The 19,528-nt window shown below is 42.7% G+C and overlaps 1 protein-coding gene across 1 annotated transcript in view; it reads right to left on the bottom strand.

Moving 5' to 3' along the window:
• Positions 1-16,313: 16,313 nt before the first annotated feature.
• The window catches only part of PM20D1 (peptidase M20 domain containing 1), a 28,170-nt gene continuing 24,955 nt past the window's right edge, over positions 16,314-19,528 (bottom strand). Inside the window, exons 11-13 of the mRNA XM_056844832.1 lie at positions 19,225-19,393; positions 18,108-18,207; positions 16,314-16,472 (exon numbers count right to left, since the gene is read on the bottom strand). Coding sequence (XP_056700810.1) covers positions 16,343-16,472; positions 18,108-18,207; positions 19,225-19,393 — 399 coding nt within the window. The 3' untranslated portion in view covers positions 16,314-16,342. The remainder of the gene's footprint in view (positions 16,473-18,107; positions 18,208-19,224; positions 19,394-19,528) is intronic.

Consider the following 19,528-nt stretch of genomic DNA (forward strand, 5'->3'; position numbering starts at 1 on the left):
GACTGGATAACTGCAAATGAGGCACCACAAAACACCTGTGTGAGAGCAGAAACTACCTGAGCAGGGAAAGATGCACTTTGTCCCCAGGTGTACTATTTCTTCTACTTTCAGGGATATAAAAACAAAACCAGGGGAGTATTCAGAAATGGTGTCCCCCCCCCCTCTTGTTCGGAACAGTGCAGCGTCCTTCACCATGTTAGTCTGTTGCATACGTCAGCCAGGCTTTAGGCTAATTTGAATGTGATGCTGGTAGGGAAAAAAGCGTATCAGGACACCTGCTATCTAGTTTGAACTGCATCCTCAACTGTTTGTGCACTCTAGATTGGCATGCTTAACAGCACGGGTATAACTGAGATATCAGGCACATTATGCAATGATGTACAGGTAGATTCTTGTTTACCATCATCATTTAAATCGGGACTCTTTCAAACTAAGCAAGGGAGAGAAAGGCATGTGATGCTTGTAGTCGACCTCCTTAATTTCCCAAAGCATAGGCAGGCAGTTAAATACATGTGTGTATTTAACTGTATTTAACTTCCCTTTAACTGTATCTAACTTCCCTTTACCTGGGGGTAAAGGGAAGATGGCCCTGACCTGGATGGCCCAGGCTAGCCTGATCTCGTCAGATCTCAGAAGCTAAGCAGGGTCAGCCCTGGTTAGTATTTGGATGGGAGACCACCAAGGAATACCTGGGTTGCTGTGCAGAGGAAGGCACTGGCAAACCACCTCTGTTAGTCTCTTGCCATGAAAACCCCCAAAAGGAGTCGCCATACGTTGGCTGCGACTTGACGGCACTTTACACACACACAAAGGGAAGATGACTGGGGAAGGCACTGGCAAACCACCCCGTAAACAAAGTCTGCCTAGAAAATGTCAGGATGTGACATCACCCATGGGTCAAGAATGACCCGGTGCTTGCACAGGGGACCTTTACCTTTACTTACAGCAATCACAGCCCTGACCTGGATGGCCCAGGCTAGCCTGATCTCATCAGATCTCAGAAGCTAAGCAGTGTCAGCCTTGGTTAGTATTTGGATGGGAGACCACCAAGCAAGTCCAGGGTTGCTGTGCAGAGGAAGGCACTGGCAAACCACCTCTGTTAGTCTCTTGCCATGAAAACCCCAAAAGGGGTTGCCATAAATTGGCTGCGACTTGACGGCACTTTACACACACACACACACACAGTAATCACAAATGATTATATTTAGCTTTTGCTGACTCACTAGTTTTATTAATTTTACTGTTTTTTTAAAATGATGTTAGTGCTGCAAGCCACGTTTTGTGTTATTTGAACAAGAAGAAGATATTACGGTTGCTAAAAGAAGTGCATCAAAATACGTATCACCTTGCTGCTCTTGTATTTCAAGAGACACTATATTTTGGTTGCACAGCCTCTTTCATATACAGATCTCAGGCAACCTTTGTTGCATGAGATAGTTTTGGTTACATTTCCTTGACAGGAGACATTAATGTGAAGGAACTTGCTCAAAGTCCCACATTATGTTTCTGGCAAAGCCAATTTTAATAACTGCTATTGCTGTATTTTAACTAAAAAGACACATGAAACGATCCTAGTTCTAGACTAGCTGAAAACTGCCATTATTTTTACAATCAGTTTGTACCCTTGGAGGAATCCAATTGACATCATAGTCAATACATAGCATTTGAGTTTACTTTTTCTTTCTAAGATTTAAGAGCATAAGAAAAGCTATGCTGGATCACACCAAGGCCCATCAAATCCAGCAGTCTGTTCACATAGTGGCCAACCAGGTTGTAGAAAATTGTACCAGGCTGCAGGCTCCATCATTTGGGTGGTCAAAGTGCTATTGATATTTCTAAGGGCTACTGCCCATTTAATGCCCCCTTCTCTTTCCAGCTTCCTTCATTACATGTATCAAACTGGGGACTCTGCCAACCAGCCCCTGGTGCCACAAGCATAATTTGCACAGAAAGAACCCTCAAGTTCTTGGACTTTCTGTCAAGGAGGTCCCACGCTGCTACCTCAGCACGAAATTGATTTAAGGAAACCTTTCAGGGTCCCAATTCAGATCACGCACGCTGCCACCATGTCAAGGAGGTCCGGCTTGCCCTCCAGCAAAACCGGTACCTCCTTGGGTCAAAAGTTGCCAAACTCCCCACTGGGCTTCAGGACTCTCCCTAAAGCACAATGCGGATAGACTCTGCTACCTTGTCAAGGAGACTCTGTCTGCTCTCCAGCAGGCCGATTCCTCTGTAGTTCAAAGTCACCAAATGTTTCCCTAAGGAAACCCAAATTCCTTACTGTGCCCCAGGATTCCCCCTTTGAGCGTAGTACAGGTATTTCGCCACCAGCTCTCAATTCCAAAAGGCTGGCTTTCCCAGGGATGAGCTGAGAGCTACTCTTCCCCAGCCAGTTTCCCAAAAGTCAAAACAAGCAAAAACCGTCCCTGCAGAGTAGAGCTTCTGCCAGGGGAGGCTTATTGCCACAAAACACTAGGGTAGGTGGTTTCTCACACACACACACACTCAGGCACTTGGATTTAGCCCTGAGACCCAAAAAAAAGGTTTCTCAGACTTCAATATAAAGTCTATAAGTTTATTTAATAAAATGTGCTCGTTACAGAAAGGAAATTATTTGTGAGGCAGATAGCATAAAAAACAAGAAATCTTAGCAATCTCTAACTTCACAGTAGTTCTTTAAGTTTCAGGCAAAATAGGCAAAGTTTCCAAGAGAGTAACAAATGCAAGGTTTTAGTTGATTTATAGTTACCAAGAACCAGGTTTTGGTCCTAACACGCAGAGCGTCAGTCCTTCCTGGTTGCCAAAAGATGATGATCGCTTGGAGACATGACCAGCATGTCCCCCTCCCAAGCTTCATGATTTTGATTAGAACAGAGTTCATATTTATCTCTCCCATCTAATTGGGTGATGGCCATTCCGCCCAATGAGATGTTGGGGATGCAATAAACTTCTAAGATATTTGGCATGACACCTCTAGGCCTTTTGAAGTTACAGATGTATCTGCATCTCTGCAGCAATACAAAACATCTGGGCTCCTTCAAGCTTTTGAGATGTCAGGCTTCTAACAGGATTGTCACCAAGAGAACAGATAGCTGATTTACAATAGGAAGGCTTTGAAATGGAGGTGCTTTGAAGTGGAGGTGGCAATGCCTCCGGTCTCCACACCTTTCCCCCCAAAGTGAAGTGGCTTCCCATGGGAAATGGAAATGGTTTCCCACGGGAATGGTTTGTGAGAGAGAGCTGGTCATCAGCTCCTAGTCTGATATCAAGACATTGAAGACATAGAAGGCCGCAGCCTGAACCAAAGTTTGGTGATCAGAAGAAGAGCAAGGTTGCTTTTCTTTACACTTTCTCCCCTTCACAATATAGTTGTGCATGCCCTAAAGTGCTTCAGAAAGGCCACTGGGCATGTGTTCAAAATGGAACTACATATAAAGGGGGTAAAGCGTATGGATAATGGCTATAATGAAAAGATTAAAACAACAATTTGTCAAAAAGAAGTGAAATACCTCTTAGGAACTTGCTTACACAACCAGGGTCTGGATTCAGGAGTGTTTATCCCGTATCAACTTTGGCTTTACACAAATGAATTCAGATTGCTTTTTCAGGATATCAAGGGACCATGGCATACCAGTTAACAGAAGGGAGATGGTACATGAAATCTCCCCTAGAAAGAAGTATTCCTTCCCTTCCCCAGCCTGCCAGCACTAAATATTCTATTATTGAATGTATTTGCATGTTACATTTTCAAACAGCACTAGCCCATTGCAGCAGTGATTACAATAAAATACTTCATTTCTGGACTGTCTGCATCAATAGCTTGGCAGTTCAGATAGTAGGGAAGTGAAGTTCTTTCCTGCTGAACTGCTGCTATTTCAGAGCAAATCACACATCTGTGATTATGTACTATAGTCTGAAATTACTGCAAAGGAAAGCTAAGTGTCCTTGATTGAACCGGGGCTTAATTTACAATAGTCTTGAAGATGAAGTGAACAGAGTTCTTACCATTTTACGGTACATGTATGAATGTGTCCTAATTGTATCTTATGTCTTTCTGACAATGTATCCTGAGTGACTTACCCAAGCCAGAGCCAGGTGAAAAGCCAGGTTTTTCAAACACCTTTTTCTGAGTAGAGCTCACCCTAAGTTTTTAATTAACAAGACTTCTTGGGCATTGATAACTCTGTGCGAATATCTGGCACAGTGTGTCATAGTTCGAGCACGTACTTCTTCTACCCCCCCCCCACACACACACACAGTAGCATCATGGCTAGATCTTACCGGCAAACTAAGCACAGAAGTCAAGGACTTTGGCTTTTCAGGAAACAATGTAGAGAAATGTTGCCATGTTTAAGTCAGCTTCTGGATCTAAACAGAAAACCAGTTCATCAGCAAGTTCCTAGAAACAAACATTATTAAAGGATCCAAACGTTAGAGCATTTGAAAACTTTCCCCATCAGTTTTCATATTTGTTTTCTTGAAAAGGTATGTAAAGAAAAGCAGAATCTATATATTCTTCTCAGTCAGCATATGTAAGTAATGTTGTGGTTTCCCCACTCCAGAACATCGATTTTGCCAAGATTTAGACAATGAATTAATGTTGCAGGGATCAATACTGTACAAAGACAGACTGGTAGGGGTTCCTGAAGGAGCTTTGTCAGATTCTGGATCCTTTGGACCCAAAGGCAAACAACTAAGGCTATCATCAGTATTCCAGAGTATCTTCTAAGGCTAAGCTATTTTTACATCTCTTCTGTGAATATGCTTGGTTTTGAGCTCCAAGGAGGGTCCAACATCTTGCATCCCCCCCCAGCTGCCACTATTAACCTTGGCCATTGTCTGTCTGAGTAGTCAACCAGTCTGACTGATTTGTTCCACTGGTTACCTGCTGTCTTTAGTAGTGGTCTAAGAGCAATCTAAGGGCTATGGCCATATGGGGGTATGGCTTTGAATGGACCTTTCATTTCTTCTTATTGTGCTTCTTTTTAGGCTTTCAACAGCTGTCTTTGGTTTTAATTTGGCTAACCTAACTTTCATGTGACTTTCCTCTCTAGCCCTACCTTGGCATGTGGTTTTGGCCAGAAGTACAGCTATCTTCTGGGCATCGACTCAATTTTGGCCCTAACATAGCTATGAGCCTCACATAGCTATGAGCCTGTGAGAGCCAGCAAGATGTAGTGGTTAAGAGTGGCAGACTCTAATCCTCCACATAAAGCCTGCTGTGTGACCTTGGGCTAGTCACAGTTCTTTCAGAAGTCTCTCAGCCCCACTTACCTCACAAGGTGTCTGTTGTGGGGAGGGGAAGGGAAGGCAATTGTAAACCAGTTTGAGCTCCTTAAGGTAGAGAAAAGCGGGGTATAAAAACTAACTCTTCTTCTCATGCAGGGACTGCAGAGTGATTCTTATTATCTGAAACAACAGATTTCAGCTCCCCGTCTTTACAATCTAAAAACACAACGCAGTTTGCTCTCATACTAGGCACATGCTTCACAGGATGCAATTGAGAATGTCAAATGACCTGTGATTAAGCTAGTTTCCCTTCTTTGCTGGGATTTTTGGGACAACCCAGATAAAAATATTCTCATATCCTGTGTTTTATGAAGTCACAAATTCCTGTGCAGCTGTTCATTTAGTGACAAAGAAGCCACCTGTCAAATAAAAATCTAAGCACTCACATTTTTTCTTATCAACTTTAACAGGATGAATGGAATTGGAGTTGAAGAGAGTAGGGTTGTGGGGGGTGGGGAGGGCGGAGGTGATTTAAAGACAATTCATCCATCCTTTCCTCCATCTGTGTGTTTATGTGGTATATATGCAACCTGAACTGAGTTTGGCTAGGGCAACAAAGTCAAGTACATTGAATAAAATTAAAAATAAAATAAATTAGAGATTTGGACAGCTGGCCTGGGAGCACTGCAGGATGCCAGAGATTGACTAGGCTTTAAAACAAATACCCATCAGCACTGACTATTAATTCAGGGGCTAACCCCCCCATATCTTACAGATGAAGTCATCAGGCAGGAATTTTACCTGGCAGGAAACCGTAGGAAGGTAAACCTAAAGAGTTTCCTTTGTGTTCAGTCATGAGCAGTGCTCTGGATTTCTGGAAGAGGACCCCAAAGAGAGAGAGAGACCTCAGTAAAAACATAGAGAAGCACCTGTTAGATGGGTTTAATCTTTCTTGGTGAATTTGTCTTTTAGCAGGATTTGCATAACAATTGCCTTCTCTTCTAAATCAGTGCTCAGCCCTATACCCTCCATTTCCTTTATCCTGCTTTCAATACTGAATAAACATTTTCCTTTTAACTGACCCAAGGGGCTATGGGGTTTCTACTGCACTCTGAATATGATCAGGGACTGCTCAGCAAAGCTATTCTGAGAGGCAAAATGGGCTAATCTTTGCAGTTCCCCCCCCCCCTTTTCCAATGTTTCTATCTTACACATTAATAGCCAGAGTACTGAGACTTGGGAGAAAGTCAGAGATGGGCTGTTTTTCTGTTCAACCTGCATGTTTAAAAACATAACATGGATGGTGGTGGCATTTATCCCCCCCCCCCCATCCCATGACTGGGAGGAAGGTAAAGAAGAGCTTTCATGCTGAACTCAGTTTTATTACTACAGGTTTTGGTTTCAAGGCTAACTTTTGCTGTATCTTTCTCCTTTTATAATGTAAACATCACCTTTCATTATATTAATTGAGAAAGCGTGGCTTTCACAAAACATAGAGTGAAGAGAAAAGAATATGTGTATTCATATGCTTATCAGTGAGGTCACCATCCACAGACTTGGAAAGTGATCAGTCTTAATTGGTCCTCTCAGTTTTGATCTCATGAATGAAATTGCCCCTCCTTCCATCTTGGATCATGGAGCATTTTGCTTGAGTATGCACCAGTTTGCTTCTGCTTAATTGCCCCAATTGCTGGTGCAGTCTTGAAGACATTATCATCCTGCTCTCGGTTACAGTGAATTAATCAGTATGCAGTGGAGAAGGATAAGATAATAACTGCTAAAGATTTGGAAGAAAACCTTGGCTCAAAAACTACTATTCATGGATTTTTGAACTGGAAAGGAGCCAGTCCAGACATCAACCCTGAAGATCCATAAATGGTATCAGACAACACTAATGGCTGTCTGGGTTTGATAATAAAGTCACTGGGAGACTTCAAGAGAAGTTGTCTGTAATGATATCAAAGGACTTATGGTGCTGTTGTGGTTTAAGTGTTTGTGGACTAATTCAGTACCACACACACACACACACATCACCTTTTTGTACTGCCAGGAGGTTTTATCTATAGTAAGGTGGCAGGTTGGCCTCTGATTCTGGGATGCATCTCTCTTACACTACTCTGTAGATAGAAAGGAAAGGGAGGAGAAAGTTTGGTAGAAGTAATCATCTAAAAAAACCCCTGAAGGGATAAACTTTGGTGTCATAGGAAGATGTTTAAGATTTTGACTTAAGTTAAAGCATTCTGAATTACATGGTGTGCTTAATTATGAGTCCCTCAATGATGATGAGTTGAACTGAATTAAAAATAATGATGCACCATGACAAGAAAGGCTCCACAGCTAAGTTGCCCTGCTTTCTGTTGCCCATCATACTACTCTGTTCTAGGGTTGAGCAGCCGAGCAATCAGTAAATCCATCATTTTCCCTCCCCTTGATGTGGTCATTTTCCTTCCTGCTTGATACCATTTCCTTTTGCGCAGGTTGCCGCTGTTCCTAAATCAGTCAAAGAGGTGGGATCTTGGTGAATGCGACATCATGGCACTCCCTTCCCCACCACGCTGAGCTCATGCTATCTGCAGACTCTCATGTCCCGGGAAACAGCTACAACCGGAAACCAAGCTGAAGTCCCCTGCCCAGCAATGCCACAAATATGTCACATTGTGCAATTGTTAAAATGAAAAATGTTCATGCTGCAGAATTTCTGAGAACACCAACTAGCTAGCAAAACTTTGTTTTCCAGGAAGACCACTTACTACCATTGAACGGGGCAGCTAAGGCCTGGGTGGCCAACGAAGTCTGCAGGACAGGGAGGCAGGGGCAGAGCTGAAGAGAGGAAAAGCTGTCCCAGCACCTGCCTGTGAAACAGCCTCAACACACTCTCAAATAGGCCAAGGATAAAGAGCAAAGTGAAGTCAAGAAAGCCAGCTGCCAAAACCTGAAATAAATCATTTGGGGCTTCTGAAATAACCTGAAATAATCATTTGGTGAGCCAGCCCTCACCAGATCAATGCAGATGTGCATGAATGGCATTATTAGAAAATATTGGTGGAGGTTATGGGGTGGAGCCAGAGTCACTGGGCAGACAGAGCAGCATGAAAAGCTTCATAGCGTTTGGGGACACAGACCCCCCCCACAAGCACAGACATCTTTCTTCCAATAATTTATCTCAATCTACATACCAACCTTTGACTTTTTGCTTTAATAGTGCTGTCAGACTTGTGAAATACAGAAAGGACACTGGTTTGTGGGCTGGTTTTATTATGTGCTGACTGATTAGAGTACCAGTCTTATGGTATGTCTAACACAAGTTTACTCTCTAAGAATGAGCCTATTGCCTTAGAAGTGGAAGATAAGGAGAGCAAACACGATATATGAAGAGAAAGTATTAGACTAAGAGAGATGCTAATGCTCAAAAGATGATACATATGTGCTCATAATTTAGAGATTTCTATCATGGACCCAAATTTTCCATCAGAACACGTGTTCAAAACAGAATGCTTCTCCTTTTGCTGGTGAGGCAAATACAACCGAAACGATTGGAGTTCTTTTGCAGTGTCCTTGGCAACCTATACCTCCTCCAAAGGGCTATTGGCAAAACTAGTCCATCATTCAGTTTCTAACAACAGCAAGTCAAATACCTCTGGGATGCTTACGAGTCAGGTAAGAGGGCAACAATATTTCCCTGTTGTTTGCCTTCAGCATCTGATGTTCGAAGATAGACTCCTTCTGAACATGGAGGGTATATTTAACTATCCTGACTGATGGGAATGGACAAAGCTGATATGGGTTGGAACAATTTGGAGGCGGGGAGCAGAGAGGAGGAAAAGTGAGATGAATGGCTGCCTGGGATAAGTAGTATTTCCATTTCTTTGGGGCACCAGCTGCCCCTGGTAAACACCCAGTTCTTGGCATCAACACCTAGTACTTGGAATCTTATGAGATGATAGTCAGCTTTGGGTAGTCATGGGTGCCGAATAAACCAAGGCCTTAAAATAGAAGTTGGCAAAATAGCTTTTGAAAGTGCAGAAAAGGCATTTGACCTTGTCTGAGACGATCTGCAGTGCCTTCTGCATGCTACACTTGCCTAACAGGGCTGCTATACACTTAACTTAGTCAATTACACAACTTTATAATCAGCGCTGCAAGAGCAGCAATTACAGCAAGGGTATGACAAGCAAACAACCCACTGTCCAAGAGTAGAGATGTCAATCTAGTTTGCCAACACAGAAATCCTCCTTTTCAGTTTTAGCCTTTCCATCTAATGTGGAGCTACAGAAACAGGATTATTTTAACAAAATGGCAAGGCAGGAAAAGGAGGAATCGAGGCATTCCAGGGTGAGCGGAGTGGGAGCCTTCCCAAAATGGAAAAAGATCTGTGAACCTTTCATAGAAGATGCAGTTACTCAACAGTGGGAGAAAATCAATCCATGCATAGTCCTGGGCTCCTTCCTGTTTTCAGCACAGAGATTGGGTCATCAATCACTTTGGTCTCCTGCCCGTTCTTCAAGGAGCTCAGGGTGACAGACGAGGTTCCCTCCATTTTGTTCTTACAACAACCATGTGACATACAGGTCAGGGAGGGGGAGAGAGAGCATGTGTGAGAGAGAGCAACTGGCTGAAGGTCACCCAGTGAACTTCATGGCCGAGTGTGGATTTGAAAAGGTCTCTTCTGTCCTCGTCTTACACATTAACTCCCTACATCACTCTGACTTTTTTTGTAAAGTGTGAAGAAGAAGAGTTGTCTTTTTTATGCTGACTTTCTCTACCATTTAAGGAAGAATCAAACCGGCTTACAATCACCTTTCCTTCCCTACAACAGACATCCTGTGAGGTCAGTGGGGCTGAGAGAGCTCTAAGAGAGCTGTGACTAGCCCAAGGTCACCCAGCTGGCTTCATGTGTATGAGTGGGGAAACCAACCTGGTTCACCAGATTAGCCTCCGCCGCTCATGTGGAGGAGTGGGGAATCAAACCCGGTTCTCCAGATCAGAGTCCACCGCTCCAAACCACCGCTCTTAACCACTACATCACACTGCCTCTCCTGTGGAGGTGCAGCCAGTCGTATGATGACCTACTCACCAGCAGTCTGAAGTGGTATAGTCCAGATGCAATGCCTGCACACACATAAGCCCAGACCACCAGTGCTCTCAAGTGTAAGAAAAAGACCACTGTGGAATCCTTAAGACCTTATTTGTAGGATTACTACAGTGGCATTCAGTAACTCAGAGGGAAATAAGCGTGTGGAGAGAAGTCTGGATGCTTGTTGAGGCAGATATTGTTGGTCTTTGGACATTTTCACAGATAATCAAAATGTCACCACAATGCTTCAAGCAAATGGAAGATGGAATGATTATTTAAAAGAGGGCAGGTGGGAAGGAAAGATGTTGAAGGCAGATAGCATGTTTAAAATACCACAGTATTGCATTTAATTTGATATCAGCACACTGCTTATTTTGAAGGTTGGATGCATTGATTCCCATAGTCCACGCATCCCAGAGGCTTTAGCTAGTGTACGCTGGTCTTCCATCCATCCATATGGTAAAAAGGGACAAATGGAAATGCATGTAAGAGGCTTAGGCTGCACAACTTTCATCAATTTTCAATTGGTTCGCAGCTGACTTCCATTATTGGGGCATCCCTATGAAAAGACACCTGTTGCTTGAGCAGCTACCATCTGGACCTGCCCTTAAATAGACAGAATGCTGCCCCCCCCACAATTGCTGAAAATGCTAAGTCAAACAGAGCACATGATATAAACTATACTACCTTAGAGGTGCATGAGGAAGGAGACTTCTTTGAACTTGTCTCCACGATAACATATTATAAAATATGCAAACCGATAGGTTTGGAAGAATAGGATGAAGGACAAGGTGCATGGGAATGTAGGTATATCAAGAGTGTGACCTCATATATTATAAGGTGGACTTGAACACTGTTTCTCTACAGAAAAACCAACTTGGCTAAGGAGACCAAGGCAAGTATAAAATTCCAGCTCTTGTGCAGTAAAGCGTTTAAGGCACATCCCAACTGGGGTATGGAAACCCTGATAATTCCTACTGGCTGTGTAACAGTTTTGACTCACTCTGTCACAGAAATGTGCACAATCCTAGTACTACATTAGAAAAAGAGAGCCTAAAGGTGCATAGTAGTTGGGAGCTGTATCACCCTGTTAGCCAAACGCACACATTTCCCCTTCCTCTGTGAAATTCATCTGATGAACAACAACTATCTGGCAGAACAGATGATAAAAGCATTGCCCCATTTCCTTTCCCCCCTGCCTTTCTTCCTGGCACTGCAATCCTTTCATTCCCAATAATTTCGCAGACAGATGCCCAGATTCTTTTCATTCGATCAAAGAGCAGTACCTCGCTATCAAAAAGCAAACCTGATCAGGACAACCTGCAAGCGTATTTACTGTCAGAACTAAAAGGAGTCAAAGAGCCAAAGAGTAACGAGTCGAACAAACAGTAGCAGTGGCAGTATGTCAGATGAACCTGTCATCCATGTCCGACTTTCAAGGATGTAGGAGTACAGATATCCTTTTTAACTTGACACACTCTTCTAGTTCTGTTACATCAGGAAAGAACTTGTTTTGCACAACAATAATCAGCCTCTCAGCCCTATGAAAGTTAGCAGCATCGCCCACTGAGCCATCGCACGACTAATCATGCCACAGTATTAGGCTGCAACCAAAATTAAAAAGAGAACGCAACATCAATTTGCTTGCTCCACTGGAATACACTCTGTGAAGTCACCACACTCAGGGCCTGAGAATCAATTGTTTCATTGGTAACAGACTGAAATGTTCTTGTGTGGACTGAGTGTGTGTGTGGAGTCACTGCACGGAATCAGGAAATTCCAAATTGCTCCCTCCCAGCCCCGATATCATTGTAAGGCCACTTTTTTTGCGGGGGGGGGGGGGGGGAAATCTGCGCACTGCTGTTTGTAGCCCTAAGTTCCTCTTGCCCACACGGATAGATCTCTCCATAACCCTTAGAGGTTCTGTCATAATTATGAGGCAAAATAAGGGGAGGTACCCACTGTACGGACAGTTTTGGGCCCCCGTTGAAACACCCCCACCCCCATATGTTTTGCACCCTTTTTGCAAGAAGCTGCAACACTTTAAACAGGAAGGGAAATGCTAGAGAGAAAAGGAATTATGCCTTTTGCCAAAGCAGGCAGTTCATCATCACTACCTATTACTAATCCAGTCATACCTAGTTGATTAGTTGGGGGGAAATAGCACTAGGGATGTGTATCTGAATGCATATCCCAGTGGAAGTAATGTAGTGATAATGGATGCACAGTATCCAATGAAACTGCAGTGCACTAAGACATGTTGCATCTCCACCCCACCCATTCAAAACGAAGAAAATGGGAGGACATTGTTTACCCTTGTTGACATCGACTGTTACCGCACTTGTATTCCCAGCGATGTATTAAGAGTTTGAAAATGTTATAAAAAGTACTGTTCGCACTTTCTGTGTATTCCCACCGATGTATTAAGAGTTTGAAAACGTTATAAAAAATACTGTTCGCACTTTGTTTGGGCCCTTTAGCTGTGAAGACGTCTTCCAACCATTTATAAGCCGTGGTACCCAAAAACCCTTTTGAAGCGATGTTTTTTATAACATTTTCAAACTCTTAATACATCGCTGGGAATACAAAGTGTGGTAACCCCCATCTTCATGTAGCCAAGGTGGACTGGTCATGTGGTGCTGTAATGTCATCATGTTCAAATAACCGGTTAGGATCACACAGCAAAGAACCCCATCATCATATTAAAACAAAGAAACCACAAACCCAAAACAGCAGCATATCTGAGAACAAGAGCTATGAAGAGGTAGGGAATAAAACACGTGGGAAAAGTAGTAGGTAGGACTTCACAAATCACCCCCCCCCCAATACTCAGCTAATTTTCTCAGTGGAAAAATAAAACCATTTTTATTTATTTATTTCCTTAAACTTCTACCCCACCCTCAATCCCCAGCCAAAGCTAGGCTCAGGGCAGCTATATGCCTATTCAGCATAGAATGTTGATAGTATTATAAAATCCTCAGAATTAAAATCACTTATAGAAGGGGGAGGGGCCGTGGCTCAGTGGTAGAGCATCTGCTTGGCATGCAGAAGGTCCCAGGTTCAATCCCCGGCATCTCCAGTTAAAGAGACTAGGCAAATAGGTGATGTGCAAGACCTCTGCCTGAGACCCTGGAGAGCTGCTGCTGCCGGTCTGAGTAGACAATACTGACTTTGATGGACCAAGGGTCTGATTCAGTATAAGGCAGCTTCATGTGTTCACGTCTTCTATGGAGTTTAATAAGTTCTAAGTATTGAAGGGTGAGGCTTCTGAATCTTTCTTCTGTGAAACATATTTATACTACTTCCCTCCAACAGCTTCCCTCTCCTGCAATCTAGCTCACAGACCAGCGCGTGCCTTCCCCCAGCTCCCCTGAACAGCTGCAGGACAGAGCGCTGCTCCTTCCAGCCTGCCCTACACGTGAAGACTTGCAGAAGGTGCTGCTGCGCCTGCCCCTCTCTCTTCTGATGCCTCCCTGGAGGCTCTCTGGAGTCCTGAGTGTGTCGATGAAAAAGGGTATAGGGAAGGGAAGCTGCTATTCTGATTTGATAAAGCTATACAAATAAATAATTCACATGGTATTCAATCATGGTGTCAATTCTCAACTGCCCCAAGTAGTAGCCTTCAGAAACAGCACAGCACAATTTTATTTGAGCCTTTTGTTTTCAAGGCTGACCCATTAAAAGTTTGTGGGAGTACCAGGAAGTGAATCAACATGGATTTTTAGTCAACAGGAAGAAATATAGGATGGGGGTGGAAGACAGAGCTGGGTGGAAAATAGTGGGTTCATCCTGTTTATTTCCAGGGAAGTTTTGTTTTGATGGAAATTTTTCCCTTCAGCTCTTATGAAACCTCAGATCACAGATCTCAGAACAGTTCCACAGTGATTACAGACCATGTATTCAGCACAATCAGAACCTCCTTTTTATTTCATTAATACAAAAGACCTATTAGTTATCACTTTTCACATCCACATAAAAGACACAGTGCAAATGCATGTGGATTGATGTAAAACAGACCCTAAGAATCACAGCGTAATCATCCATAGTTATCCTAATGTCCTGGTGCTCCAGGACATTAATTAAACCATTATTTATGCCAGGAATACTAGGGAAGAGTGTTTTTATATCGCAGTGGATAATTCAAGCCCCCCAAAATGACATCTGAACACCCCTGAGGAACAAAGCAGGAAAGGATATATTCAAATATATGCATTACCTCCCTCGCAAAGTGCAGTTTCCCTGTCTTGGCAATTATTTAATCAAGCTTCTTTTGACAAGGTTCAGCAAACAGAAAACTGAAAAAACAATACTTTGAGGAATGCCTATTGCAGCATGTCCCCTGGTGGCTGTAAAGGGAAGAGGCACAGCTGAATGGCACACAGCAGCAGCAAAGACATAGCTCCCTGGCTTAAACAAGCGATCAAATTCAACGTGGATATAATATTTCCCCCTTACTCAAGTGTTCTTCCACTGAAGGAAGAGAGCACTAATGGTGTATTCAGAAAACATTCAGTGCGTTCAGAAAACAACCCTCTTAAAGGAAGAATAGAGAGAAGATGGACCGCCTGGGAAGAAGGCTCTCAGTATAAACCAATCTGGTGAATAAGGGGAAAAAAATAAATCCCGGGAATTCAGTCTCTCTCAAATACTGCAGTTTACATGTCTGACATTCCAGCAACATGACTCCCACCAGATTCTAAAGCAACAGCAATAAAAACACCTGTTTCAAGCATAAAAATGGCAAACTAGCACCTTCATTAACCAACACAAGCAGAAATTAGTAAAATTATTTTTGCACAGTCAAGGTGTTTTTTCTTCTTAAAATACTGCTTTAGATTAGGAGCTGCTGGGTTCCTAGCTAGCTCAAGATATCATAGAACAGGAAGGTTTTTGGAAAAGACAAAATGGGGGGTGGGTGGAGGGAGTTTCCTGGAAATAATTGTTTAAGACAACTCACTTGTAAAAATCCTGGTCAGAATGACTGAAGTCTACACCAGACCAAAATGGATCAGCAAATCTATGGGAGCAGTCCTAAATAGGTCTACTCAGAAGTAAGCCCCGTCTTATTCATCAGGGCTTACACCTAGGAAAGTATCCCTAGGATTTCAGCCTGTGTGTAAGAAGTGGGTTATCACTTAATTTACACAGGGCAGACAGCAAGTGCAGCATGAGCAGGTAGAAATAAATAATCTATCCCTCTCTGATTTTCCTCCCCATACTGCTTACAGCAGCTATTTTTCTTCTGGAAGAAAGTATCAGAAGTAACCCTTTAGGTAGGAGAAATTAAGGGGATGAAAATGTGCACAGGGGAATAGTTCAACACTCCCCTCCTACCTGCTAATGCTGCACTTTAAATCTCTCCACCCCACCGATATTTTATATGAATTTAACACAAGCCTAGTTGTGAAGCTACTAGAGCTTTTTTGGGGGGGAGGGGGAGAATATGGCAGAAATATTCCTACCAAATTTTGAAGTGTTTTAACCCACTTATTATTTAGCTATAAAGAGGCACCATAACTCAAGAAATGAAATCACTGCAAGCATAACAACCAGAAAATATGTGCTTGGCAGGAGTGAAATCTGGTTTGCTGTAATTGTAGACGACTGGAAAACAAAAACACCACATCCAGCCAAGTACCTGTTGCCCTCAGCACAACACGAAACAGCTCCTGTAGGTTTTGGAAGACCAGCTTCATGGAGAATTGTTTCCCCCTTCTTAAGAGAACAGCTTAAGGGTCTTTATTTTGCACACTTTACTGTTCTGCCTGGTGAGCACTAAGATTCTCAGGGCAGCAGTGGCTGCAAGGTGCAACATAGCATGGAGCTTATTGCTTTTATTTTGGTCTGAAATTATTTGTTCTACTTTTAGTTTTTAGTGTCTCTCATAACTGCCTGCAGTGCAGTGCTGTTTCGTTAAATCTGTATGCAAGTCGTCGTTCCTCATAACTCAGTTCCAGAACAGACAGCAACGTGGAACACGGCTTCTTTGAATATTTTCAGTCCCTAACGATATCCACAAGCTTTCCCACTTTCTTGTTCTTACAGTTCGTGAAAATTCACATGAGGTTCTGGAGACAGGTCAATATCAGAATTTTGAATCAGCTGGAAGAGAAATTCCACTTGCTTTTCAAAACTTTCAACAGAGATCCTTTCATTCAACCCGTGGAACCTGATTTTAAAAAAACACATACAAGAAGCTGTTTTTATTTCAATCTGCATCAGCCAACTCTGTTAGCACAGCAATATTGCAAGCTTCACCTCCTCAGGACAGAAGGGCCAACATCAGCAACATTTTAAGCAGAGTAAACTTTATTTGTTTGCATGTATATTCCTCCTTTCTTCTGTCAAGGATCTCAAAGCAGCAGGCATAGGATCCACAGGAGGTCTGCCAAACAGACACTAACCAGACCCAGACCTGCTGGGGTTGCCAAACTCCAGGTGGGGGCTGGAGACCCCCCTGGAATTACAACTGATCTCCAGACTACATAGATAAAAATTAAATAATAATCTATTTAAAACATTTATTCCACTAGAGAAAATGGCTGCGTTGGAAGGTGGACCCGTATGGCACTATACCTTACTGAGGTCCCTCCCCTCCCTAAAGCTCACACTCCTAAACTCCACCATTAAAATCTCCAGGTATTTCTGAACTTGGAGTTGGCAACCCTAAGACCTGCTGAGCTTCAGCAAGCTTGCTGCTTTCTGTGCTTTCCAGCCAGAGACCAAGTTGCACCAAATCTGTTGCTGCAAACTGTTGCCTGTTTTGAGATGACTTGTGAAAAATCAGGACCAGGAATTACATGTGCTCTCCCCCAGCAATTCTAAAGAGCATGCCCAAGGAAGTTAACAAAACAATTGGAATTAAAACATAATTGATTAAAATGACCAAACATCTTCCTAAAGACATTTACCCCATTCCTCTGTCAAAGGGAGATTTAAAAACAAAACTGCTTTCACTTGACACATAAAGAAAGGAGAAAGTGGGCTAGGTGGACTTCTCTGAGGAGAGTATTCTGAAGACTAAGTGCTACTACAAACAGGGCCCCATCTCTGGTCACCATCTGCTTTCTTCTAGCATTATTTTGGGGAAGGGTGGGGGGCAGGTAGTCCCAGTTTCCAGTACCCTCCAGAAAAGTACAACTTCCATACTTCTTTAGGAGAAGCCATGTTAAAAGTCAAAGTCAAACAATTTAAATGGGTTGAAATTTGATGTGTAAATATGCCCTGTTTATACACATACATATACATACCTATATATATATATACACACACACACATATATACACACAAGCATTTTAATAAAAAGAAGGTAACAATGATAACCATATTACAGACAGACTCAAGCTAAATGAATAAAGGGATGAAGCAAATTTTTTTTTCAAAAAGAAAAGAAAAAGGTCCTTTTCTTTGGGAACAATTTCCAACGGTGGCTTGACAGCATTGTGTATCTGCAGATCAGAGAACATTACCGCCATCCTAAATCGAATTACACCCTTCTAAGCCCAATTTGTTCAATGGATTTAGAAAGGCACAACTCTGCTCAGGATTACACTGCAAGAGTTCTGGTTCAAATGCAGAAGAGATGCTTCAACTCCAATTTGCCTTTTAAAGAGACAAATACAGGATCGTGCTCTCCTGCTGATTATCTTGGATAGCAGGGCAATGCTTTGGACACAGTCCAGCACTTTAGACAAATACAGCTTTCTGTCAGGACTCAATGGTTATGCCTTGTTTGCTTTCCTAAGAAATCACTCATGCTTCTCATCAGGTGTTTCCACCAGAAAGAATGAACAGATTGTAGTACCTTGGCATATCATCAGGTTTAAAGACCACTGGGTTAAATCGATAAATGGCATTTGTGAGGTTGTTGAAGTGCCTGCTGTCGGTGTTTCCAATACATATGCCTAGAGAAGTAATTATCAGCAAAAAGATTAATACTATTCCAGCCAAATCCTGTGGTTCAGCCCCAGGGGCAAAGCGCTTAGTTTCCTTACATGCTTTCAAACATTATTTTGTCTACTTAAGCAACACCAGGAAATTTAACGCCTAAACAAAGTTAGGCCCATTTTCTTGTTCAAGAGTTAAGGCTTACCCAGCAAGCCATTTTGAACGAGACCGGACCACTCTGCAAAACAGCAGCTTGAAAGTGGAACAGTCTATTGCAGTGGTTCCCAAAGTGGGCAGTACCACCCTCTGGGGGCGGTGGGATTACCTAGGGGGCACTAAGAGGCAAGGGGGCAGCAGGGGGGTGCTAGAGGTGGGCCCCTTCAACTGTGCTGTTCGCTAATTTACAGAAGATCAAGCTATGGCACCATGCTGGCAAATTTGGTGGAAACTATCAGAATTTTTTTCCAGTCTTTGAAGACCTGGTACTACTGGATCAAGTTCATCAGTTTTGTTGAATAAATTTCAACTAAAAAGTTTTAATTTGATTTTGAACAGATGTGCAATTGTTACTGTTGAAATTTATTGTTATTATCTTCTTTAGTGAGTCATGCAAACCCCTATTTTGAATAATGATTTTTATAGGATAGGGTAGGGGGCACTGGGGTTGAGTTTGTGGAACCAAGGGGGCGGTGGCCCAAAAGGTTTGGGAACCACTGGTCTAATGTTATAGGGAGAAACTAATTGAAGCAAATAAACAGCCTTTCCTCTAGCTCCACAAATTCCTAGAAGATTGCATCTATGAATTCAGAAGTTCAGCTCAAGCTTTATTTTCTGTTGGCTTTTTAGTTTTTCCTACTACTATTAAAAACTGTCAATTACTTTAGGTCAGAAAGATGGAACAGAAGGAGGGAAAGGCAATTGTTTGCCATCATGAATATCATGTGTGTTCAGGGGTGGGGTGGAGGGAACACAGTAAGCAGGGACTGATGAGTGGAAACCGAAGAGGAAAACAATGATCATGTGTTTGCCAGTACCTGGAGCAACGCTGCCAACATCTGGGAAAACATCCAGAATGGTCTGGCGGAAAACCTGTGGTCCGAAGGTCTCGTTGTCCCAGGGGCTAACTGGGAGTGGATCAAAGGCACTTGCTGCGTCTATCTTCACTCTCTTATCATCAATAGTTTTGTCTACTATTTCCAGGACCTAAGAACACACCCAAAAGAACAAATAAATGAAAGTAGCAAGGTGCTTTCCATTACGGGTATAAGCAAGTATTCTGGACTGTGCATCAACACTGCATGCAAATCTATTTCCAGTTACGGTTCTCCAAATAATGAT

The sequence above is a fragment of the Euleptes europaea genome, chromosome 2 (assembly GCF_029931775.1).
Source record: "Euleptes europaea isolate rEulEur1 chromosome 2, rEulEur1.hap1, whole genome shotgun sequence".
Classification (NCBI taxonomy): domain Eukaryota; kingdom Metazoa; phylum Chordata; class Lepidosauria; order Squamata; family Sphaerodactylidae; genus Euleptes; species Euleptes europaea.